Genomic DNA, 26,668 nt, shown 5'->3' on the forward strand with positions numbered 1-26,668 from the left:
GATTTGCAGGGTTGCCGCTTGTGTGACCAGATGATCCTGAAGGAGTGTCACGCTCAACTCGACAAGATGGAGAAGCTCTTCGGGTCAAGAAAGTCCAAGCCATCAACATCTGCGGCATTGGCACCAAAGGACCTTGGAGAGCAGCACAGATGGACACAACCATCGACATCAGAGGGGCCGTCGATGCTGCCAGCAGATAGGGGCTGCCGGGGACTGGCCCCTGACAGTCGAACTGAGCACAGAGGGAAACCGAGGAAGCATTGGCACCAGTCACCTTTTGATGCACGGTGCCAGGCTTGAGTCTGTGTCAGCGCATGCCTTGATGCCCCCGAAGTGACCCTGCAGCAAGGAATGCCCATCCTTCATCGATGCCTGAGGTCCACGACGTCGATGCCTGAGGTCCATGACGGTCTCCACCGGTCCTGGTGTTAGTTGCTGATCCACCTCAGGGATCTGAGGAAGAACTGCTTCATGAAATACTGGTAGCCTTGGATCAGCATGGATGCATATAAAGTATGATGTTAGCAAGTTTGTTCTATCTCCTTCTGCTGGTCGATAGGTATAACCCATTCGTCTGGACTGGGCTGACTGGACTCAAGAAAAATAAATTATCAGGTAATAACTAATTTAATCCTGTCTCTATGGAGGAAGTCGCTGCCCTTAAGGATGTACAAGATAGAATCTGTGCTGTAATAGGAAGTTGAAGCTTCCATCAAATTATTTCAAGGGACTGCTTACAACTGTATTGTTGCTAAAGCAAGTTTGCATTTGTTGTAGTGGGTTCAAGAGGGTGCATTACATAGCAGTCCCTCAGTTTTTGAGGCAGTATCTCAACCTGATCCTGTAGCAATATATTTTGGCTGATGTCCCCTTTGATTAGGTATGTACAACTGCTAGAAGGATCTCCTTCCTAGAGGCAGCTAGGTGGTTGTTGTGGTTACAAATTTGGTCGGCAGATTTATTGCCAAGACAAACTAGACAAAGCTTATTTTCAAAAGAAACTATTGTTTAATTGTGGCATCGAGAAGATGGCTTAAGTTTAGGAGAGAGTCTGATTCTTAGATTTCTTAGGTCTAGCCAAAAGGTTGCATCTCCTTCACTGCTGGCTGGCAGGGCCAAAAATCTGGAATGCATTACCATTTGAGATTAGATCAGAATCATGCATTCAGAAGTTTAAAAAAACTCCTAAAGACCTGGTTATTTGAACAGGCTTTTAATGACCCAAATGAGGCTAGCTGTTAACCACTATACAGTCCTGCATTTATTGTTACTACTTTAGGTTATTGAGTAAAGTGTAGGTAGAAGATTTTATGAAGGGGGAGTCAGAAAAGATAGGTTAGTATCTTTTAGTTGGTGAAAAGGGCCAAACCAGAGACTAGTAAAAAATTTTGTTTTAGTTAGCAAATTGAAAATTACAGATCTTAAAAGGAAAGGTAGGCTTAGTATTAGTTTTAGTGCTGTTTTATTGTTAAAGTATGTTTTAATTTGATTTGGTTTTATATTGTAATTATGATTTTATATTATTAGATTGTTTATTGTATTTTAATTAGTTATTTGTGTAATGTATACGAGGTACTGATATTTATTTCTGTACTGTAAACCGACTTGATGTCTCGTGAGGAAGGTCGGTATACAAAAATGTCTAAATAAATAAAGGTTTCAGGAATCCAGAGGATGTAAACAAGGGATGCCTTTGGATGGTCAGAAAGTCAGGCTTTTTAGCACATTTCTGTCCTTTTGGCCTTTCAGGAGGTGGTAAGATGGACCTACAGGGTTGGCAGATTCCTCTCTCAGCAACCAATGAAGGACTCATTTGAGGACCCAGATTCTAGTTCAGGATAGGCAGTCATCTATCAGATTTTGTCTGAGGTGGGTTCTGATTTCCCCAGAGGTCAGTGTCAGTGAGTCTAGATCACGTCAGACTAGTGGGTCTTGGAGAACTTTCATGACTGACATGCTTTGAAGTTTATCCCTTTTGTAAGATTTGCTTTATGGTTTCTCCATATTCTTCCATATGAAGGAAAGAAGCAGTCCATGGAACGCTGGATCATCTTCTGAGCATAGGAGCAGTTATCTTGGTTCTTTGGTGACAGTGGGGCCAGTGTCCAGTATTCGAGCATTTTTGTAATTTCCCTAAGCATAAAAAAACCAACTTCCTGTTAGGTTTGAAAGAAATCAACAAGGCATTACAGATGACTTGTTTCAGGATGATAATGTTACAATTGGCTGCCAAGGGAAATTTCTGACATACATCTTTCAGTAGCGTATTTCATATTCCCATAAAGCTCTATCATCAGCATTCCTAAGTTTTGCAGTATTGGATGTTAATTTTCAATTTCTAGGGTTTCCTTTGTGTTTGGTCACAATTCCAAGAACCTTCTGCTAGTAACAGAGGTGGTGGCAGCGTATTTACATCAAATGGAGTTCTGGTATTTCCTTATCTTGACAAGTGGTTAATACATGAAAAGTTGGTGCAAGAAAGAGAAGTGGTTGTAGCCAGAGTAATTCGCTTGCTGCAGGAACTTGATTAGGTGATAAGCTTTGTGATGAGTAGGTTACAGCCTTCCCAGTTGCTGGAGTACCTGGAAGCTTGATTTGACATGGAAGCAGCCCTGTTCTCTTGCTGGTTCTGTAGATCCAGAAACTACAGCATAAGGGTGAGCTTTGTTGTCTGCCAGATGTCACACTGTGTGAGTTACCTTCAATTGTTGGGACTCATGTAGTAGCCTTGAATTTGGATACCCATTATATATTAACCTATGACTAATTGGTTTTAATTAGATTTGATATTATTTTGGTTTTATTTTTACATATGTGAAACCTACTGCTTGTTAATTTTTTGTTCTATGTTTATAAATAAAATAATGGGGTACATAGAGTAAGTCAGTGTTATCCAAGACTTTCCAGCCAGATCAGTTGAATGGATCAGGCTCCACACAGCCTTTTCCTAAAAGGTTTGTCAGGTCATTTAGTGAAACCACAATGGGCCATTTCTTTCTGGAAATGGAAACATTAGGCCTGCTTGGTGAATGCATGGTGGTGGCCTTTCCTGTCAAAAATAAATAAATTGTATAGTATTAACCTTGTCCTTTGAGGTAATGCAAAAAATATTTTTTCTTGGATATTACTATTATAGGGGAGAGGTGGATGGTACTGTTTTTTATAAAAAGAACTTTGGTCTACTTTTTTTGCTGATGTATTTGTAAAAACATTATTAAGGTTTTCAAATATTGATATAAATTCTGCAGCTCCAGCCGAACAGTGCCTCTGGGAGTGGTGCCTTGGAACATGACCCCTCTTCAATCTATCTGCGCATTCCTGCTGGTGAAGCTGTACCTGGGCCTCTCCCACTCGGAGTGTCAGTCATTGATGCTTCTGTGGCTCTCTTTGGTGTGGTATTTCCTCATGTGTCTTATAAACACAGGTTAGTGGTGGTAAAGTCATAATTTCAACTGTTTGATTTTCTTAAGGTAATGTTTAAATTTGCCATAAGTAGGAAGGGGAAGCATTATTAGAGGAAATGGGTCTATCAGGGCTGTCCTATTGTAGGAAAAGAAAGTGGTTTTAATTGAATTAACTGGGAACTGAAAAAGATTTCCCAAGATCAGTTTCCCTCTTTGGCTCTCCTTTATATCATTTGCCCAGCTACTAATTAAGTGCCACTTCAGATACATTTTATTGATGGAACTAGAGAGTTCAGTAAACTTGGGTAAGAGTGCAGAATCTCACTACTAGATTACTGTCTCAGATCTAGCTAAGATTGATGACTGACTGAAATCATTAAAAGCCAATGTCATTTATGAAATGGCCTAGTGGTCTCAGTGCAGTTCTAAGTGGGCAGGTTTCCACATAACTATAGATCTACTACTACTTGCATTGTATTTTCTGCTTTATGAATAAAAAGAAGCCTTCCATTTCCGATGTTAACTTGGCATCTATTATAAACAAATTCCCCAAAATATTTAATTATGGCTGAGGACATCATAATAAAAAAGGGACAAGAAATAAGGCTAAGACCTTGTAGTGGGTAGGAAAATTGGTGATTGTTTTGTCATAGATTACACAACACACTTATTAATAAGCATAGAAGTTTTATTTATTTATTGATTTTTTTATACCGACATTCGTTCGCACATCACATCGGTTTACAAAAATATGTACAGCATAGAAATAAAATATAAATTTGCATCTCAAAATTAAAAAACAGTGAATATATGCATCAAAAGCGTAAAACAAACAATAAGAGCATAATAACTAACAACAATCGAAAATATAAAATAAAACTATGGGAAAATAAGATCAATATAAAAAAGATTATAAAAAGACTCTGCTTTAAGGCTTTAAAAGGCAAAGTAGGTAAGTATTATGAGAAGGCCTGCTGGAACAGCCAGGTCTTCAATTTTTTTTTTAAAGGTATGAGAATTGGTCTCAAATCTCAATTCTTGTGGAATTGCGTTCCAGATAGAAGGACCTGCTAGAGATAGTGCTCGTTCATGAACGGAGATGAGGTGTGCTAATTTGGGTGAAGGTATTGGTAAGGTTCCATTGCTGGCAGATCTGGTAATTCTTTGCGGGGTCTGAAAATGAAGGGAGGCATTGAGCCACTCAATGTTTTGATGGTATAGTGTTTTGTGGATTAAAGTTAGGCACTTGAAAAAGTATTCTGTAAGATATCGGAAGCCAGTGAAAATCTTTTAAAATGGGTGTAATATGGTCATTTCGCGTATTCATAAGTACTCTGGCGGTGGCGTTTTGTAGAAGTTGTAGAGGTCTGAGTGTGGGTGCTGGAAGTCCTAGCAGTATGGTGTTAAAGTAATCTACTTTGGTTCTTCAGGCACTAATCTTTTCCATTCTAAAATCTGTCTGATGGAGAAGGGGGTCTTACTTTTTTAAATACTTGTAATTTATAGTAACAATCTTTGATTGTTGTGCTTATGAATTGTTTTTAGATTTAATTGTGTCAAGTATTACACAGAGGTCTCTCACCTCCTGTTCAATACAGTATTTGATTTGATTAGCATTAATATCAGATAAGACTTTATCATTTAGTTTGACAGATTATTAAAAGCTCTGTTTTAGAGGTATTTAAGGCTAAACTCCCAGAGATTGAGGGCCTTAGCTATGGAGTCAGTGAAGGGGATTAAGATTTGCACATCATCTGCATAGATATGAAGTGTGTGAGTCCTAGACCAGTTAATAGCTTGCAGAGTGGGAGCATATATATATTGGGAAAACACAAAATTAGTTGCCTTAATCTTTTTCAATCTTTATTAAAACAGAGACGTGTTCATACAATGCCCGACTCAGGCCGAGTTTCGCAGCTCAACAGCCGCTGCCTCAGGGGCTTGAACACTTCAAAGTCATGAGTGAAACTCAATAATGTAGTTTCATCCAGAGAACAAATATGGTATGTCAGCAATACATAAAACAACTTTCCAACCAGCGTACCGCATGGGTACGCTGGTTGGAAAGTTGTTTTATGTATTGCTGACATACCATATTTGTTCTCTGGATGAAACTACATTATTGAGTTTCACTCATGACTTTGAAGTGTTCAAGCCCCTGAGGCAGCAGCTGTTGAGCTGCGAAACTCGGCCTGAGTCGGGCATTGTATGAACACGTCTCTGTTTTAATAAAGATTGAAAAAGATTAAGGCATCTATTTTTGTGTTTTCCTGACGGCTATTATAGATCGCCTACCTCTTTGTTTTCTTGGAGCATATATATATTGAACAATGTGGATGAAAGTGAGCATCCTTGAGGAACGCTTTGGGTTAGTTCAATGGGTTCATAAGAACATAAGAAATTGCCATGCTGGGTCAGACCAAGGGTCCATCAAGCCCAGCATCCTGTTTCCAACAGAGGCCAAACCAAGCCACAAGAACCTGGCAATTACCCAAACACTAAGAAGATCCCATGCCACTGATGCAATTAATAGCAGTGGCTATTCCCTAAATAAACTTGATTAATAGCAGTTAATGGATTTCGCCTCCAAGAAGTTATCCAAACCTTTTTGACCCCAGCTACACTAACTGCACTAACCACATCCTCTGGCAACAAATTCCAGAGCTTTACTGTGCGTTGAGTGAAAAAGAATTTTCTCCGATTAGTCTTAAATGTGCTACTTGCTAACTTCATGGAATGCCCCCTAGTCCTTCTATTATTCGAAAGTGTAAATAACAGATTCACACATCTACTCATTCAAGACCTCTCATGATCTTAAAGACCTCTATCATATCTCTTCTCCAAGCTGAACAGCTCTAACCTCTTCAGCCTTTCCTCATAGGGAAGCTGTTCCATCCCCTTTATCATTTTGGTTTCCCTTCTCTGTACCTTCTCCATCAGACATTGCGCGTGTCTCTGGTATAGATAGCGGATATACCCTGCCACATGGCGGCGTGGTGCCAGGCAGTAAGTCTATAGCGCAATCGAAGGGTCGGTGACGTGGCAGAATCTCTGCTTTCCTTTTCGAGAAGACCTCTGCGAACTCCTGGTAAGGTGTGGGAGGTAATACAGCAATGTTTAGCAGCGGCACCATGGGTGATCTTGGTATCTTGAGGCAGTTGGCGAAGCAAAAGGGACTCCACTGGGCGATTTGAAGAGAGTCCCAATGAATTATGGGGGAGTGTTGCTGTAACCAAGGCAACCCCAATACTACAGGATGCACTGCTTTTTCCAGGATTAAGAAGGATATCTCCTCTGAGTGCAGTGCTCCTGTCCGGAGAGTCAAGGGCACTGTGGCGTCTGAGATACTCCCAGGAAGGACCGTCCCACGGATAGACGTAATGTATAGTGGGGGGCTTCGCGGGACCGTAGGAAGCTGTAGTTGTTGCACCAGATCGGATAAAATGAAATTTCCGCTCGCTCCAGAGTCAATAAAGGCCAAAATGTGGAAAGACCCTCCTGGGTACTCCAACGTCACCGGGACAGTACATTGAGGAGCAGAATTAACAGAGCCTAGGAGTAGGTCCTCCATACCGCCTAGGCTTTGGCGTTTTCCGGCCGCTCTTTGCTAAGAAGTGGCCTATGCTGCCATAGTACAAGCATAGCTCTAGGGTGCGGCGCCTTCGCCTCTCCTCATCCGTCAGCGGCGTGCGGCCAATCTGCATCGGCTCTTCAGCTGATGGTTCTGCATGTGCCTCCCCCTGACTTGCAGGTGTCATAGGTCTGGAAAAGGCTGGAGCTAACAATATGGGACGACATAGCGAACGTCCCTCCTTAGCTCTTTGTTGAAGACGTCGGTCTATCCGACCGGCCAAGTCAATCACATCGTTAAGGTTATCCGGGATATCACGGGCGGCCAACTCGTCCTTGATGCGCCCCGACAGACCTTCCAAGAAAACTCTGCGCAAGCTGTCATCGCGCCAGCCCACTTCCATGGCGAGAGTGTGGAATTCAATAGCATAGTCTGCCAGGGACAGCGAACCATGTCTTAGCTGTAACAGCTCTGACGTTGCTGTGGGCAGGCGTGCGGGCTCATCGAAGGCCTGTTTGAAATGAAGAACAAACTGCTGTAAGTCGTGCAACAATGGGTCCTGTCGCTCCCACATTGGTGAGGCCCAATTCAACCCCTTCCCCTCGAGCAGGGACAGGATGTAGGCCACTTTCACGGAATCGGACGAGAATTGGCCTGGAAGTAGCGAAAACCTGATGTAGCATTGGTTCAGGAATCCTCTGCAACCCTTGGCATCGCCCGCATAACGGGGCAGAGCAGGAAGCTGAGTGGGTGTAGTTATGTTTACAGCAGGAACTGGAGGTGGCACCTGCGGAACCTCAGGCGGGGTGGCATCCAGCCGATTCGCCAATCGCTCAACGATGGCAGCAAGGACGTCAAGGCAATGTTGCAGCTGCTGCAGTCGCTGGGCCATTCCGGGAATGGCTTGCAATCCGGGCATGTCCTCCAGGTCCATGGCCTTGCAGACTGTTGCGGACTGGATGGTGGACCCTTGGGCTGGCCTGGCAGAACAGAGGCCTCGCTGGAGAAGATAGGCCGGGAGGCGGAACTATGGCTGGAGGTCAAGTGAAGTCTTCTCCCTGGAGATCAGAGATCCCCCCCCCAGGAGGAGCCCGTGAGGATCTGGACCGCTGGGACTTACGTGGTGGCAGCGAAGAAGTGGAGAGATAAGACGATCCAGAAGTCGAGGCAGGCGGCAGACATGGGAAGTCAGGAGCAGGCCGGAGTCAGGAACCAGAGAATCAAACCTAGGACTCGAGCAGGAACAGCAGGAGCAGATTCAGGAACAGCTGGACGCAACTTGACACTCACATGGAGAGACCTCGTTGCAAGGCATTTCTGTGGAGGCAGACGCTGGCTTAAATACTCTACCGGCATCTGACATCATTCTGGGGGCTGTCCAGCACTTCGGGTGCTGGACCTTTAAAGGGTTCCCATTCGCGCGCGCGCGTTCTGTAGCGGGGGCGGAGTCACGATTGGGCCTCGGCGGCGTCTCCCTCATGGAGACGCTGCTGCAACACGGCCTAGCAGGCCCGGACCACGGCGGTTCCCGACGCGGCTCAGAGCGGGAGAGGCGAGGTAAGGACCCGGTCGCTAGCTTAGCGACCGGGACCGCAATATATAATGCCTATTATTTAGATATGACTCAAACCATCGTAATGTTTTATCTGCTAGGCCAATTTCAATCAGTCTGTCTAATAAGATTTTGTGACTAATGGTGTCAAATGCTGTGGAAATAGAGAATTACAAGAATATATGATTGGCTGCTGTCTATTCCTCTAAGGATGGTGTCTGTCAGAGAAATTAAAAGGGTTTTTGTGCTGCTACAAATTTGCGAAATCTGAACTATGATGGATATAAAATGTTATGTTTTTCTAAGTGCTCTGATAATTGCTGATTTACTACTTTTTCGAGTAGTTTGGCCAAAAAAGGAAGAATAGATATTGGTCTAAAGTTGGCTAGCTCAGAAGGATTTAGATGTGGCTTTTTTAATATCAGTTTGACTATGGCACCTTTTATTGAAGCTGGGACATGGCCGTGTATCAGTGATGTATTTATAATATCAGATAGGGGCTTAGGAATAAAAGACCTTTGAGTTGAATTGAAAATCATGCATTTTCTTTGAGAAAAGTGTCTTGTTTGGTTTTGAGAATTGTTCTGTATTTATGTAGTATAGTTCTGTAGGCGGCTAATCGAGTGTGTGGTTTTTTCATCATTTCTTTTCGGGATTTCTGAGGGTGCGTTTTAGTTTTTTAAATTCAGGAGAATACCATGGAGTTTTGGTTTTGGTTTTTTTTGCGCTGGTTTTAATTCCTTACAGGCCGATACAGTAAAGCGCGACCGCGATTACCCCGTTTCTAACCCACTTTGTACCCGCAATTTGGCCGTATAAGTCCAACCCGCGATTCACTATCCCTTTTAACCCATCCTTACCGCTTCTTTAAATCAATGGGTAACCCTTTCCGCCCGCGGCATGTATATATCATATGTAAACGCTCCGATTAGCTATTCCCTCCCATACAGTAACGTGCGCCCCAACTATCACCTTTTTAACCTGCAGTTTAGCCGCGTCTTTAACCTGCTAAATTACCGCCTACCCTTACCTGCGTTAGAGGGTAGTCTGTAACTACCCCAGCCCCCGCTCACCTGCCCTGGCCGCGTCCATGGGTGCCGGTCTTCCGTACGGGCCCGCGCTGACAGGGACAGGGACATTGACTCACAAATGTCCCTTCACTTTCTCTTTCAGCATGCTTTCTCCTGCTTTGGCTCACAACCCTTCACTCTCTTCTCCAGCATTCCTTCTTCCGCTTTGGCTCATGTTGTCCCTTCATTTTCTCTTTCAGCATTCCTTCTCCCGCTTCAGCAGCCTGGGGCGGATTGGGCGCTCTCCGCGAGGTGGCTTCCAGCAGCCCCCGCCGGCGAAGATGCATGAACGCACGCCTGTACTTCCAGTTTGGGCGCTCAAGGCACCTTCGCTGGCTTGAGTGCCCAAAGGCGGTGCGAGCTCATCATGCCAAAAAAATTGCACTGGCAGGCAACTGGAAGATTGCCAGAGCAGCGGAGCCAGGGCCGGGGGGGGGGGGGGGGTGCGCGGGAGGGGGCAGGGTGGCGGCTCCCCTACCTTTCCTGCATGCGGGGCAGCTCCGGCTCGCCTGCCTGCCTGACTCCCTCCGTTCCGCTGCTCACTGCCTCCCCAGCGCCATCTTGCAGCTTGTGACGTCACCCCTGACCCTTGAGTGCCCAAACGCCAGCGAAGGTGCATGAACGCACGTCCAATTTGGGCGCTCAAGCAGCGAAGGCGGATGAGCGAACGCCGTGACCTCTGAGGTCCATCCGGGCGCTCAAATTGGGCGTGCGTTCATGCACCTTCGCTGGCGGGTCTGCTGGAAGCCGCTTTCGCTGCTGGCTGCCCCCGGGAGGCAGGGGAGCCACGGTGGGCGCCTCGGGAGGAGGGGAGAGAGGACTGGGGCTGCTGGAAGCATGCAGTAAGTTTACTTTAGTTACAATTTCTATTTTCTTAATAACATGTCGAGTCGATTTTCACCCTGCGCCTTGCTTCAGGAGGTGGGGAGAGAGGACTGGCAATCCCCGATGCCCGAGCGTAGGAGAACCATCCACTTCCTGGTACCTGTCATTTCAAATGTCATTTGAAATGACAGGTACCAGCGCACCCATTTTACTGTATAGGCGCTGTATAGCGCTCTATACAGTAAAATGGATTGTGCTTCATGGACGCTTCTTGGATGCGCTTTGGACGCGGCTTGCATTTGCATGCCATTTAAATACTGTATCGAGCGGTATGTGATCCGAACTGTGCACGCGGCAAACGAGAGTGCGCCCGGCACTACCGCACTCTTTCTACCGCGTCCTTACTATATCGGCCTGTTAGTAATTAAAGGACAGCACTTATTGGCTATGTCATTTGTGATGATCCATGTTGAAATGGCAGACTCCGTATTGGTTAGGTTTAGTGCATCTGGTAGTGCATTTGGTAGTAATTCAGTTAGGTCATCTGTTTTACATGCTTTTCTGAATTGAATAGTGGTATTAGGAATTTGTGGTGTGGTGTCGACTTTCTTTATGGAAAAGTTTTCTTTTATCAATGAGTGGTCAGACCATGGGACAGGTGTGCGTAGGGTGGTTCTGAGCTATGTATGTGTGAATTTATGAAAATTAAATCCAAAGTATGGCTTGCTTTATGAGTTGGACAGTCTATAATTAGCTTAAATCCTATGGCATGTAAAGTGGTCAGGAATGCTTCACAGTTGGTGGTTAACAGAAGAGAATCTATGTGCAAGTTAGTCCCCCAGAATGATGGCTGGGATGTCCATGTCAACATTTTCTATAATTAATTCAACCAGAGGGGAGGCATCGTGTTCCAGAAGTATATAAAAGAGAGACTCGTAACTGTTTAGAACTGAAAAAAATCAATTTCATATTGAGGTACTGCATGAATGGTTTGCAGTACCAGTCCGTGTTCTTTCTTGGCAGCAAGAAGGAGACCACCTCCTCTTCTAGAAACAATGACATAGAGGTGTGTTGGGAGCTGATTTAAAAGGCTGATATAGTTTTAATTAATCATGTTTCAGTGATGGCACATATATCTGGTTTATAGACTAATAAAATATCATTTAAAACTGGAGCCTTTTTTACTAACGATTGGGCATTAATATTAAGGAGAGGACCGAAAGCCCTAGTATATGTGGAGCCGAAGACTACATGATTGGACTCAAAGTTCTTGCCTGAAGAGAGTTTCTTATTAATGGAGTTTTTTGTCCAGTGACGTTGGCTTATGATAGTAGGAATAGGACGTATTTCCATGTCTTTTATGACTTACAGTTGAACGTGTAATTGATATGGTTGATCCAGCTCTTGAGGCCTAGTTGTTTAACCGGTGCAGTACAAAGGGGCACACTAAGGGGCAGGCCCCTAAGTCACACTCCTTTGAGCGGCGCCTTTGGCCCCCAGCTGCGCTTTTGACCCCCTCGACGCATTGATGAAGCTGCGGGGGGCGGAGTCACCAATTGAGGGGGGGAGAGCGCGGCAGTGTCTTCCGGTGGGGGGAGCCGTGGAGTGCATCCACGGGCATCAGGCAGAAAAGCAGTGGAACAGCAAATTAATCCAAGGCCTCTGATGAGGCACAACAAAGCCTAACAGATGGACGCCTTCGGCCCCCAGCTGCGCTTTTGAGTTTTACTTACAAGTCTAAGTATAAGCAGGAAAAGCATACAAAATTAGTTTGCAGTAAAGAAAATTCACAAAAATACTTCCCTTCCCAGTTCCCCAATATGACTGTTATATATCTTTGTAGATCTGGGAACATAGCGCACTGGGAAATCAGCAACAGCTCATCAGACACTTCATTAACCACTGTTAATGTCCAAAGCTATTCTTCTGAGCTATTCTTTCTCCGATTTCAAACAGCTTGTCTCATGTTGTTCTTTTTAAATTCATTCTTCTGAACTTGCTCTAGTTTCTTCTCTGGGCTACTCCCAACTTGGGGCCCTGCTGTGTGCTGTCATATCAGTGGCAGTTAGGTGTGGCCAAAAGGCTACTGTCCTGTTTTCTTCTATCTGCAGTTAGCCTTCTGAGTAAATGTTCTTTAATATATCTTATCTCAGGACTTGTTTTGTTGTAAGATGGCTAAGAAAAATAGCATATTTATTCTCAGAACTTATAGGCCTTATATCAAATTACACTAATATCAGTGATTTCTCTGCTTCATTACTTTCTATCGTGGTACAATATTCTTCTGCAAACCAAATAACTCCTTTAAATATTTTACCACAGACCTCACTCCTATTTTCTCAGTTCTTAGTTAATCTAAGACTATAGGTAGTCTGTTCATCTGGGAAGAGCCTGTAAATAAATTGGGTCTTATGTTTTCACCAAAACAGTTTTACTTTGCTAGGGCATATCCCCCAACTAATGGTAAATGTAAAATTTTCCTAGAGACCTTTAAGCTATTTGAGAAGATTTGCTAGGGTAAATACCTTAGAAGAAAATATATATTTTTTTAATTTGTTGAAATGTGCATGCATAATTGACCATTTCAATGCCAAAGACATACCTGATAAGATCTTCAGGGACCTGTTAACATACAGCATGCAGGCACATAGAAGAACAAATGCAGCAAGTTGCTTATTTATCATGCAGCCTACTTTGTGATTTATGGGATCATAAGTAGCAACATGCCACATAGATGGTTCAGTTGAACTGTATGCATTGTCACAAAATGTTCCAGAATTTGAGGAAAGTATTTCGGGCATACATGGCTGTTATCCCAGGACAAGCAGGATGCTAGTCCTCACATATGGGTGATGTCACTGATGGAGCCCTATTGCGGGAAAACTTTGTCAAAGTTTCTAGAAACTTTTGACGGGCCCTGTGAGGCCACTGAGCATGCCCAGCATGCCATGATACTCTCTGCCGCAGGGGTCTCTTCAGTCTCGTACGTAGCAATAAACTTTAGCAAAAATAAAATAAATGGTATGAGACCCAACTCTGCGGGGTGGCGGGTGGGTTTCGTGAGGACTACATCCTGCTGTCCTGGAATAACACCTATTACAAGGTAAGCATCGGTGTCTGGTGGGGCACCAAGGCCTCCCCCTACTGCCTCAGTGGTTGTTCTGGTTCCTCTGAAGAGGAAGCTCCACTGATGCTGGCAGAGACGGCGAGGTCTGCCACTCCCCTGTCCAGTTTTACCGGTGCCTGCACCTCTGGACGAAGGCTGAGCACCTAGGGACCCATCCCCTGTTGCTTACAGTGAGAATGAGGAACCCTATGACTCCTGGGGAGTCCTCCATCAGATCCTCCTTCTCCAGAGGAGTGAAGGAAATCTCCATCTGAGGACTTGACTTTTGCAGGGATTGTGAGGGTGATAGCAGAAACTATCCCATTTCAGTTAGTAACAGAGGCAGATGCCAGGCACAAATTGCTTGAGATCCTCCAGTTTGTGGAGTCTCCTAAGGAGATTGTGGAGATCCCGGTGCATGAGATCCTTAAGGAGCTGCTGCTGAGGTTATAGGCAGACCCCCTCAATGTGTGTCTCCTGTTAATAAGAAGGTGAATAGGGTCTACCGCATCCAAAAGTCTGCCCAATTCAATAAGCTTCGGCCAAGTACTCTCGGACTCATTCCTTGGCACCCCTGGAGAAGGAACTTAAGAGTGATGGATGCTCTTGGGGGAAGGTATTTCAAGGCGCGATGTTTATTGCCCATATTACTGCCTACCAGCTGTATATGAACCAGTACTCTTGGGACATCTGGAAGCAGGTGTAGGAGGTGGCCGAGCAACTGCCTCAACAGCAGCAGGACATCCTCATTTTGCTGATGCATAAGGGCTTGGAGTGTGGAAAACATGAGGTCCAAGCGACCTCAGATGTTTTTGAGATGGCATTGAGAATCTATGCAGCAGGAATCAGTGCCCGCAGAATGGCATGGCTGCAGGCTTCGGATCTCCCACCAGAACTATAGGAATGACTCACTGATATGCCATGTACTGGGAATAATCTCTTCAGAGATATTTATTTATTTTATTTATTTATTTATTTAACAACTTTTAATATACCGACGTTCGTATGGCACATCACGCCGGTTTACAAGTAACTCAATTAAAGGAGGAAATTACAATGAACAGGGGGCAGGGGATGGGAGCAGGCCAGAAAAAAGGAGGGGGGTAAGGGAGACAGGAGAAGAGAGAGAAAGATAGGTAGCGTGAAAGAGAGTAAGGAACAACTGTCAAAAATAAGAAATAGGAGGAACTTATTTACAGAAGGGACTATTTACAGCAGTTACAACTAGCAATAGATTAATTACATCGGATACAATGAGCAATTTTGTAAAATAGTAGAACGAGGGCGGGCAAAGGAGAGGCGATAAGGAGGTGCCTTAGGGTGAGGGATGCTATGGCTCAACTTTGGGACCACATGAAACCCTCCAACAGCTCTCAACCAGCAATCTGGATCTGTCCTCCGCTAGAAGGCCAGTGAGACAGGGGCCATGGAAGTTTTTCTTTCACCAAAGGAAGGTACTATCCACGCAGTCAACACCATCAGGGCTCCCATGGCCATCCCAGGCAGCAGAGAGCCCCAAGCCCCAACTGGCTCTTCAGTCAACCCCAGGATCATAGAGAGCGTAGTCCGGTCGCTCATACCCAGAACATTGGACCCTCTGGTCGGCAGGCTGCAATTCTTTGCGAACCTGTGGTCCAGTATAACTTCGGACCAGTGGGTTTTTTCTGTCGTCCGTCAAAGGTACCAATTAAATCTATTGGGTGCCCTGCCAAATTGCACTCCATGCCTGTTTTGGGGGCCAGTAGCGTATCAGGAGGTACTACTAGTGGAGCTCTCCACCCTATAAACAGCCAGGGTGGTCAAGCCTCTACTACCAGGTCAAAGAGGGCGGGGATTCTACTGCAAGTACTTCCTGAATCCATAGAAGAGGACTCCATTCCATCCTAGACCTGAGGGTCGTGAACAAGTTTCTAAAACGTTTCTAAAAAAAATAAGTTCATGATGGTTTCCCTGGGGTTAATGGTTAGAGCAGTGGGCTATGAACCAGGAGACTAGAGTTCAAATCCTGCTGTCGTTCCTTGTGACCATTGCCTCAGGTACAAACTTAGATTTCCTAGCGTGTAGCAGATGGACTCAAAACAAATGGGTATAGTGTGCTCGTGCTAGCAGTTGGAGACGGATCTGACGTCAGCACGGGTACATATACCCCCACAGGAAGTGTAGCAATTCAATAATTTCCGTCTCCAAAGCAGTTTGGAGCTACCTCACGCTCGCTGAGCGTGTTTCCAAATTCTAACGACTAAATTCCTAGAAGAAACCTACTGAAGACGAGCCCCGCACTCCTGCGGTGATACCAGTTGGTCCCTCCCCCAGTTGAGTTTCCCGAGCTGACTTCCGTGGTCCCTCGGAGGTAGGAGCCTCGGTCCGGTGGCCGACTCGCGGCAGGGACCTAGCCCCCGAGTGAGAAGGGCTCGGGCGCGGCATAGAGGCAGCCTCTGTCCCGGCGTGGACTTGGCCCCCGAGCGAGACGAGTTCGGGCGCGGCCTAGAGGCAGCGGGTGCACTTCCTCAAGCGCGGCGGTGAAGGTACTTACCCTCTCCCCCCGCAGCCGGAGACCGCCCGGGTCGCAGCCGGGAAGCGCCGAAGACAAAGTAAGGCGTACATCTTTACTGTGGTCTTCGAGGAAGTGTGGATTTGCAGGGCCTCCCTACGTGGCAGCCCGCCGAGGAGGTCGCCATTTTACCTGCCTACTCGCCTTCGCCACTTAGGCGCATGTTGCTGCACGCGTAGGCGCACATTCGTAAGACGCCATTGGTAGGCACATGTTCATAAGACGCCGTTGGTAGGCGGACATTCATAGGCGCACGTCCATAAGACGCTCGTTTATAGGCGCATGCAGGTAAGCGCAGGCTAATAGGCACATATTAGTAGGCGATACGTATTGCAAAGAGTATGGAGCATATGAAAGCCCATACGCCCGCAGAGCTGGCACCTCCAGAATCAGGTATAAGAGCTCTAAGCCTCTGCTCAGCATGCAACCTCAGAGCCACACAGAGCGAGGAAGCAGACTCACTATGTGCCCAATGTGAGGAGGCCATGGGAGTTCCAGGACAGGGACCGGTCCCAGCCCAGCGGTTCCTCAGGGAACACTCCGGACTTAGTAGGCCGCGGTGAGCAGCCAGGGAACCCTAGAGACCTGGTGCCCCTAAGGCCAGATCCGGCCTTAGGGGCACCAGGATCTGGCCTTAGGGGCACCAATTTTGGGGATTTGGATTTCTCCGAGGAAGATGAGGAGCCCCCCGAGGAGGGTGAACTTCCCTCGGAGATAGAACCCTATCGGACGCTTCTTTCGGAAGGAGGATCTTCCAGGCCTGGTCTCTCAATGCTTATCGGAATTGGCTATTCCGGGCCAGGACACCCCAAGGGACCCTAAAATAAATCCCCTGTTAGAGGGCCTGCGCCAAACGGCTCACCATTTTCCCCTCCTACAAGCAGCACAGCAGCTAATCGATCTGGAATGGACGCCGGAGGCCGCATTTAAAGGGGGTCGGGCCTTGTTAGGCATGTACCCTCTGGACCCGGTGTCCAAGGAGCTGCTGGCGTGCCCCAAGGTAGACGCCATAGTTAACGCTATTGTAAAGCGCACCACCATTCCGGTTGAGGGGGGAGCGGCCCTCAAGGATGCACATGACCGGCGCATGGACACCATTCTGAAACAAGCCTTTGAGGTAGCAGCCATGTCCCTACGAATCGCGACCTGCTGCACCGTGGTGTCGCGTTCCTGTTTATCGCAAGCTAGAACCAACACCCCGGGAGAAGACATAGAATCGGCTCTCGCATTCCTCACTGACGCAGCCTCCGACCTCGTCCGTATGGCAGCCAAGGGAGTGTCATCCTCAGTGGCAGCCAGGAGACAGCTCTGGCTACGTAATTGGGCGGCCGACTCTTCCTCCAAGACGCGCCTCACGAGAATGCCCTTTAAGGGATCCCTACTGTTTGGCAGCGATCTCGAGAAATTGGCTAATAAATGGGGTGCCTCTCCATTACCCCGTCTACCAGAAGACAGGTCGCGGAGGAGCCAGCGTTCCTTTTCTAGACCATCAAGAGGTAGAAACTCTCAGTGCTTCAACCCTTACAGGGCTCGCTACCAAGCACCTCGTTCTCAGGCTAGGAACCAGCCCTTTCGGGCTAAGCACAACAAGAGGAGAACCGGCTCGGGTTCTGGTCCCAGCCGCAATCCACAATGACAATCAGCCGACCCATCCGGGGGTAGCAGCCATAGGGGGCAGGCTAACCCTCTTCTACCGCAGGTGGGTCGAGATTACTTCGGACCAGTGGGTCCTTGCCATCATCCGAGAAGGGTATTACCTGGATTTTCTTCGGCTCCCACCGGACAAGTTTGTGGAATCTCCTTGTTCACCCCTCAAGAAGGCGGCACTAGAAGTTACCTTGCAGAGGCTTCTGGCCCTAAAAGCCATAGTCCCAATGCCTGCAGGGGAGATAAATTCTGGGCATTATTCCATTTATTTCATAGTACCCAAGAAGGGAGGGCACTTTCAGGCCCGTCCTGGACCTCAGGTCAGTCAACAGACATCTACGGGTCCCCAGCTTTCGCATGGAAACTCTGCGGTCTGTCAAGAATGCCGTACAGCCAGGAGAGTTCCTCACCTCCCTGGATCTGTCAGAAGCCTACTTGCATATCCCAATCCATCGGGATCACCAGCGCTATTTACGCTTCAAAGTCCTGAATCAGCACTTCCAGTTCCGAGCTTTACCCTTTGGGTTAGCCACCGCGCCGCGGATCTTTACCAAGGTCACAGTAGTAGTGGCGGCGGCACTCAGGAAGGAAGGAATCATCGTCCATCCATACCTGGACGATTGGCTGATCAGGGCAAAGTCACCGGAGGAGAGCCACTAGGCAACCAACAGTGTTATTGCTCTTCTGGAAAGCCTAGGATGGGTAGTAAACTTGAACAAGAGTTCCCTACAGCCTTCTCAGTCGCTGGAATACCTAGGGGTCCGATTCGACACCCAGGGAGACAGGGTCAGCCTGACCTCCAAGAGAAGATCAAAGTTCCGGAATCGTCTGCAGGCCCTGCTAAGCGCCAGCCGGCCCACAGCTTGGGATTACCTACAGGTCCTCGGCCTTATGGCATCCACTCTGGAGGTGATACCATGGGCGCGGGCTCATATGAGACAGTTACAATGCGCCCTCCTATCGCGGTGGAGCCCATGATCACAGAACTACACCACACACCTACCTCTACCGGCCAGAGTGCGGAATCAAATACGGTGGTGGTTGCAGCCCGGCCACATGAGCCGGGGGTCAAGAATGTCCTCCCCAACCTGGACCCTGCTCACTACAGATGTCAGCCTGAACGGATGGGGAGCACACTGCGAAGAACTCACCGCCCAGGGGCGGTGGAACAGAGAAGAGTCGAGGTGGAACATCAACCGACTAGAGGCAAGGGCAGTCAGGCTAGCTTGCCTGCGATTTGCCCACAGACTTCGCAACAGAGCGGTCAGAGTGATGTCAGACAACGCCACCATGGTGGCATACATCAACCGACAGGGCGGAACCAGAAGCCAACAGATATCCCTAGAAATAGCCCCCCTGATGACTTGGGCGGAAGCAAATCTCCAGGACATCTCCGCCGTCCACATCGCCGGGAAAGACAACACCACGGCAGACTTCCTCAGCAGAGAAAAACTAAATCCGGGGGAATGGCAGCTGTCGCCCACAGCTTTCCAGATGATTATGGATCAGTGGGGGACGCTGGGCATGGACCTATTAGCAGACAGGTCCAATGCTCAAGTTCCCAGATACTTCAGCCGCAGGCGGGATCTGCTATCCCAGGGGATCGATGCCCTGGTACAGCCATGGCCTCAGGGGATCCTGCTATATGCCTTTCCTCCATGGCCCCTGCTGGGTGCCCATTATACACAAGATTCGGCGGCACAGAGGCCTAGTTCTTCTAGTGGTCCCGGACTGGCCAAGAAGACCTTGGTACGCAGACATGAGAAGACTACTGGCAGGGAGTCCTCTACCCCTGCCTCCACACAGGGACCTGCTGCGGCAAGGTCCCATCCTCCACGAGGATCCAGCTCAGTTCTCTCTTACGGTCTGGCCATTGAGAGGGCTAGAGTGAAGAAAAGGGGATACTCGGAGCCGGTAATAGATACACTTCTCCGAGCACGCAAGTTCTCCACATCACTCACATACATAAGGGTCTGGAGAGTTTTTGAAGCCTGGTGTGACTCGCACAGCACCAATCCACATGCCACTAAAATCCCTATCATTTTGGATTTCCTGCAAGATGGACTTCAGAAGGGTCTGTCCCTCAGCTCCATCAAGGTTCAGGTGGCAGCACTGTCTTGCTATGGTCCCAGGAGTAACGGCAACCCCATTGCCAAACATCCAGACGTCTCACGTTTCCTGAAAGGAGTCAAACACATTCGTCCACCACTGAAGTGGCCAGTGCCCCTGTGGAACCTCAACCTAGTGTTGGAATTTCTAGCAGGATCTGCCTTCAGGCCCCTTCGAGGCCTGTCTCTCCGTTTGTTGACCTTGAAGATGGTGTTCTTGCTGGCTATGTGTTCAGCACGCCGCATCTCCGAGCTACAAGCACTGTCCTGCCGTGATCCGTTTCTCAGAATCACTCCGGAGGCTATCCATCTTCGCATGGTTCCTTCCTTCTTACCCAAAGTAGTCTCACACTTTCACCTCAACCAAACCATATCCTTGCCAACCACGGAAGGTTTGAAGAAGTCTGAAGAAGGTCGAGTACTGCGCCATCTCGACATTGGCAGGTTGCTGTCCAGATACTTGGAAATGTCAGAAGCAATACGAAAGACGGACCACCTGTTCGTCCTGCACAGCGGGAAGAAGCAAGGGGAAGCGGCCTCACGGCCAACCATCGCCCGCTGGATTAAAGAAGTTATCAAGGCAGCCTACGTAGAGGCAGGAAAACCACCACCTCTACAGGTCAAGGCTCATTCTACCAGAGCGCAATCGGCCTCTTGGGCAGAAACTAGGTTGCTGTCGCCTGCAGAGATATGTAAAGCAGCGACGTGGTCCTCCCTCCATACCTTCTCCAGATTCTGCCGTCTGGACGTCCAAGCCAGGGAGGGGACAGCATTTGTGAGGGCCATCCTGAACGGACCTCGGGCAGCCTCCCGCCCAGTCCGGGAGTAGCTTTTGTACATCCCATTTGTTTTGAGTCCATCTGCTACACGCTAGGAAATGTAGAGATTACTTACCTGATAATCTCCTTTTCCTTAGTGTATGCAGATGGACTCAGCATCCCGCCCGGCTGCCGGTATACATGGGGATTCGCCGACTTACGGTAAGCCATGTTTTCTTATGATCGGGCATCCACCCTGCCGGGTGTCGACGCCTTCCGGCTGAGTACACTGGCAGTCTCCAGCTTCCATCAATTGGTCAGGGTAATCCTGTTCATTTAATCGATCGGTCAGTCACACATATATCCATAAAAGCTTTTGCAAGGAAGATTACTGAATTGCTACACTTCCTGTGGGGGTATATGTACCCGTGCTGACGTCAGATCCGTCTCCAACTGCTAGCACGAGCACACTATACCCATTTGTTTTGAGTCCATCTGCATACACTAAGGAAAAGGAGATTATCAGGTAAGTAATCTCTACATTGTAAGCCCTCTGGGGACAGGGAAATACCTATAGTACCTGAATGTAATCCACTTTGAAGTGCTGAAAAAAGTGCGAAAAGCGGAATATAAAATAAATAAATAAAAATCCCCTTTTTACAAAAAGGCGACTGGCTATGCTCCCTCAATCTAAAGATCTTCCCCAGTCACAAGAAGTATCTCTAGTTTTGTGGTGGGAAAACAGCATTTCCAGTACCAGTGTTGCCATTCGGGCTAGCATCAGCGCCACAGGTCTTCACAAAATGCCTGGCCATGGTGGTGGTGCACCTCTGCAGGCTAGGAATGCATATTTTCCCTTATCTGGATGATTGGCTGGTCAAGAGCACATCCAGGCATGGTCCACCAGGGTTCATTCTGAATTACCCAAAGTCCCAACTTAGCCTGTCACTTCCTGTTGGACTTCATAGGAGCCCTGCTAGACACAGCTCAGGCCAAGGCCTTCCTGCTCTGACAGAGGGCTGTCACCTTGACGACCATCACAGCAGAGATTCAACAAATCCAGCATGTATCAATTTGGTACATGTTGAGGTTTTTGGGCCGTATGGCCACAAATGTCCATGCCACTCCCTTGGCACGTTTACACATGCGCAGAGTGCAATGGACCCTGAGGTTGCAGTGGTGCAAGGCCACTCAGTGCCTCCAGGATTGTGTTCAAGTCACCTGTCTCTCCGGGACTAATTGTCCTGATTGCGGGTACTTTCAAATCTGGAACAGGGGATCTTTTTTCGAAGTCTCCCTACCACGGATGTATCCACCTTGGAGAACGGAGCTCATGTAGATGGGCTCAGCACATAGTCTCTTTTCCACTCAGGAACACTCTTGTCAAATCAACTTCCTGGAGCTTCAGCGATCAGGTACGTGCTATGGGCTTTGACATCAGCTGTCCAACAAAATTGTCCTCATCCAAACAGACAACCAAGAAGCCATGTGGTATGTCAACAAGCAGGGAGACATGGGTTTGTACTTTCTGTGTCAGGAAGAGGTCCAGATCTGCTCGTGCGTCATGTACCTGGCTGGGACAGAGAATGTGGAAGAAGACAAGCTGAGTAGAGCTTTCAGTCCCCACAAATGGACCCTGGACAAGGGGGTTGCAAATTAGATATTCCGCCTCTGGGGGAGACCGGACGTGGATCTGTCCACGTCCCCTTGCAACAGGAAGGTGCCTCTGTTCTGCTGCTTGTACAGGTCAGATGACAAACCAGCCTCTGATGCCTTTGCCCTTCATTGGGGCAAGGGTTTTCTGTACACACACATCCTCGGATGCCCTTAGTGGCGAAGACTCTCTTGAAGCTTTTGTGAAGACAGGGGGACCATGATCCTCATAGCCCCTCAATTGGCTAAGACCTCTGGTTTCCACTCCTATAGAAGTTGTCCATCTGAAGACTGATCGGTCTGGGGACTTCCCCAGATCCCATCACGAAAGATCAAGGCAGGTTGCGGCATCCCAATCTACAGACCCTGTCGCTCACAGCCTGGATGTTGAGAGGTTAATCCTGCAGCCGCTTGATCTTTCAAAGGATGTATCTTGGGTCCTGGTGACATCTAGAAAGCCTTCCAATAGAAAGTCCTATGTGCTGAAGTGCAGGTGGTTTTCAGTGTGGTATGAACAGAAGGCTCTAGATCCATTCTCCTGCCCCACACAAAAACAGCTTGATTACCTTCTACACCTATCAGAAACTGGCTTAAAGACTAACTCCGTTAGAGTTCATCTTAGTGCAGTGGCCGCATACCACCAAGGTGTAGATGGTGCACCCACCTCTGTACAGCCTATAGTTGTATAATTCATGCAGGGCCTGCTTCAATTGAAGGCTCTCCTAAGGCCTCCTGCTATGTCTTGGGACCTCATTGCGGTGTTAGCTGATGAAAGTTCCTTTTGAGCTGCTGCACATGTGTGACCTGAAGTAAATGACCTGGAAGGTCATATTTTTGGTGGCAGTCGGCGAGCTCCAGGCCTTAGTGATTTATCCACCTTACACTGTTTAATCGTGGCAGGGTGGTCTTGCATATATACCCTAAGTTCCTGTCCAAGTTAGTAACTGACTACCATCTTAATCAGTCCATTGTCCTGCCAACATTCTTTCCCAGGTCTTATTTGCACAAAAGCGAATGAGCACTGTACAGTTTGGTCTGCAAGTGAGCCTTAGCCATCTGTCTGGTGCTGACAAAAGCCCATAGACAGTCCACCCAGCATTTTATTTCTTTTGATAGGAATAGGTTGGGTTTTGCCGTTGCCAAAAAGACACTATCCAATTGGCTAGCAGATTGCATCTCTTTCTGTTATGTCCAAGCGGGACTGCATCTTAAGTGTTATGTCAAGTCTCATTCTGTCGAAGCCATGGCAGCGTCTGTGGCCCACTTGTGAGCAGTTACCATGAAGGAGATCTGCAAAGCTGTGATGTGGAATTCTCTCCACATATCTCACTATTATCTGGTTAGGAATGGCTGACCTGACAGTAGGTTCGGCCAGTCTGTCCTTCGGAAACTGTTTGAGGTGTAGAACCCAGCTGTCCCCCCTGGGGCCCATTGTTTGGGTTCAGGCTATCTCCCCTTTCTGTTACGAATAGCACCATTGTTGTTGTGCACGTTGGCACTTGGTTAGGTATCTGGTCCTTTTTTGTGTTGGGGAGCAGCTTGTAACTATGGATTCAACCATGTGTAAGGATTACCATCCTGCTTGTCCTTGGAGAAAGCAGAGTTGCTTATATGTAACAGGTATTCTCAGAGGACAGCAGGATGTTAGTCCTCACGAAACCTGCTCGCCACCCTGCAGTCTTGGGTTTCTTCTATTTTTATTTTAATTATAATTCTATGATACAAGGCTGGAGAGGGATCAAGTGTGGATGTGTGGCATAGGGCATGCTGGGGATGCTTATTCTGCCTAGTCTTAAGTTCTAGAAACTATATATGTGTGTATGTATGTATATGTATGTGTATACAATCAAATGCATATATAATATAGAATACTAATGACACATTTTATTAAGAAAAAAATATTTGAAAATTAACAAACATTAAACTTATAACATAAACATGAAATATTATACAAAAAAACAAAAAACTCAAAATAGTGACACAATACAAAAATATCATACAGAATATGGCTGAGAATATTATATTAAAATGCTATGAAAATACTGTGGAAATGTCCTTTATAATCCAATAGACTTGATTACAGCCATAGATAGAGGAATTCAAATGTTGATAGCTGAAATCGCTCATTGAATGTAAAAGCCCTGAACAAAGAAATCCCAACAAAGGCCTTATGTTTTACCCAGATAGGCTTCCTCAGGGGGTATATGTACCATCAGGCAGAACAAATATTAATTCAAATGGAAAAGCATAATATGTCACTGAAAGCCCAGAAACGGGAATAATATTTAAACTTCAAACCAGTTCCCAAAGGAAATTATTTGAGCCTTCCTACCGCTGTCAGAAAAAGCGGGAAACAAAAAAGAAAATACGGGCTGGGTATACAGAATATACCCAGCCCGTATATTCTGTATACGGGCTGGGTATATTCCAGCCCGTATACAGAATATACGGGCTGGAAATCCCCTCCAAAGGGCAAAAAGCACTAAGATCTTTTATTTATTATTAAATCATTAAGAAACAACAAAACTAAGGGTAATACATACCATGACATTTTTTTTTAACTTTCTCATTAACTTTTCAAAATTATACAAAATATCACTTTGCTAAAAGAAATATGGTACATCAATGAGAAAACAAGAAAATATACATTATCATAAGAAAATTAACTCTTTAGAAAACTATTTCCATTTTTCCCAATTTACCCATTAGACCCCAAATAGAGGGGGGTGGAGAACCTGCACATTAAAGGAGACAAAAGAATTTCAAAAATAGAAGAAATAAAGGCTTCTCATTCTACCGGTTAATAAATTTTACGGATTATTGCCACTGTTACTCAATAGCTTTAGAGCTTTTTTTGAATCAACAAAGCTTTTTAATTGCTCTGGTTGATAAATTATATAACTATCTTTGTTATACTTTATAATGCATTTACAGGGGAAGTGTAAGAAAAAAGTTGCTCCCAATTCTAGAGTCTCTTGTTTTAAGGCAAGGAAATTTTTTTCTTTTCAGTTGAGTCGTTTTTGTCAGGTCTGGAAATATTCTAATGCGGGAACCCATGAATTCAGAGTTAGTTTTCTTAAAGTACGCCCGCATTATATCTCCTAAATCTTTCTCGTTAAAGAAAGAAATTAGCAAGGTTGATCTCTCTGCTACTTCATAGGAAGATGATTCCAGAAATCATGTTAGATTGTCCATTATGTTTGGAGCAATTTGCTGCTGTTGAGTATTTCACACAGGGAAGAAAGTAAACTTTTTCCAGGGGTGGGGATTGATCAGAGGAAATTTCTAATACTTCAGAGAAGTATCTCTTAACCGTCAACCGTGGAATTTCCCCGATCACCCTGGGAAAATGTAATATTCTTAAGTTTAAATGTCTCAATGCATTCTCAGTATTTTCAATCTTACGATTTAAAGTCCCACAATCCTGAATTATGGTCAACTGAACTTTCTTTACTTGTTGATATCATTCTCAACATTCTGAAATTTCGCTGCCACTTCCTGCTTATATGACTCAGAGTTCTTATTCAAAATTTCCATTTGCATTGCAAGATTAATTTTTTCAGAGCAATCCACTAGTGACTTTGCCATTGCAGAAGATAATGTCCAAAGCGAGTCCAGTGTTACTACCTTGGTTTTGGTGGTGTTAATAAATCACCAGGACAAACAGGGGTCACAGAAACAGATCTCTCTAGTGATCTGCCCTTCCCAGCTGTTCTATTCTTCTCCTCCGGTGAGTAGCTGTCCGGTTTCCCCGGAGGACTGCAAGAGTCCTTCCACTGACGACGCCCCCTCAGCCCGATTTTCTCGGATAACCACCTCCGGGTTCTTGCTCGGGCGAGGAGTTGAGGCTACCCTTGCAACAGGGGGGGGGGGGGGTAGTTGCTCATCCAGTGGGCTGAGGGATATTGCTTCCGAGGTTAAGTCGCAGTCTCCTTCCTGTGACCCAGCAGCTGGACCTCCCATACCCGAAATTGCCGGTTTTACCGCACACTTGCACGATTGTCTTCTGTCCCGGAGGAAGTGTGGAAGTCGAGTGGTAACTTCTAATCTTCCCTTTTCGCTTCAGAGCCATTATTTGCTAAGGAAATTCTCTTTCACAGGAAAATAAATGCCGGAGCAGCGGTGCAGTGCGTCTCATCGAGTCGCCATCTTGACTCCACCGCATACCATGAAATTTAAAGTATATACATCAATAAGACAAAAGTTACATAAGCAGGACTAAAAATCAAAAGCTATTGAAAATTCTACTCATTGAAATGCACTTTAACAGTGGTGTCAATAGTCCTGGCTCAATGCAATAGATATCATGTATTGGTAAAAACACTGAACTCAAGTAAATGTCAAGAAATACGAAGTTGCTATATGAAGAATAGCACAGGTGTTTTAAACTGGCAACAATGTGTGCAAAAACCAATAGGCAAAA

At 46.5% G+C, this 26,668-nt stretch overlaps 1 protein-coding gene across 1 annotated transcript in view; it reads left to right on the forward strand.

The window, feature by feature from the left end:
- The window catches only part of HEATR5B (HEAT repeat containing 5B), a 571,627-nt gene that overhangs the window by 212,057 nt on the left and 332,902 nt on the right, over nucleotides 1-26,668 (forward strand). Inside the window, 1 exon segment of the mRNA XM_029594411.1 lies at nucleotides 3,249-3,424. Coding sequence (XP_029450271.1) covers nucleotides 3,249-3,424 — 176 coding nt within the window.

The sequence above is a fragment of the Rhinatrema bivittatum genome, chromosome 3 (genome assembly GCF_901001135.1).
Source record: "Rhinatrema bivittatum chromosome 3, aRhiBiv1.1, whole genome shotgun sequence".
Classification (NCBI taxonomy): Eukaryota; Metazoa; Chordata; class Amphibia; order Gymnophiona; family Rhinatrematidae; genus Rhinatrema; species Rhinatrema bivittatum.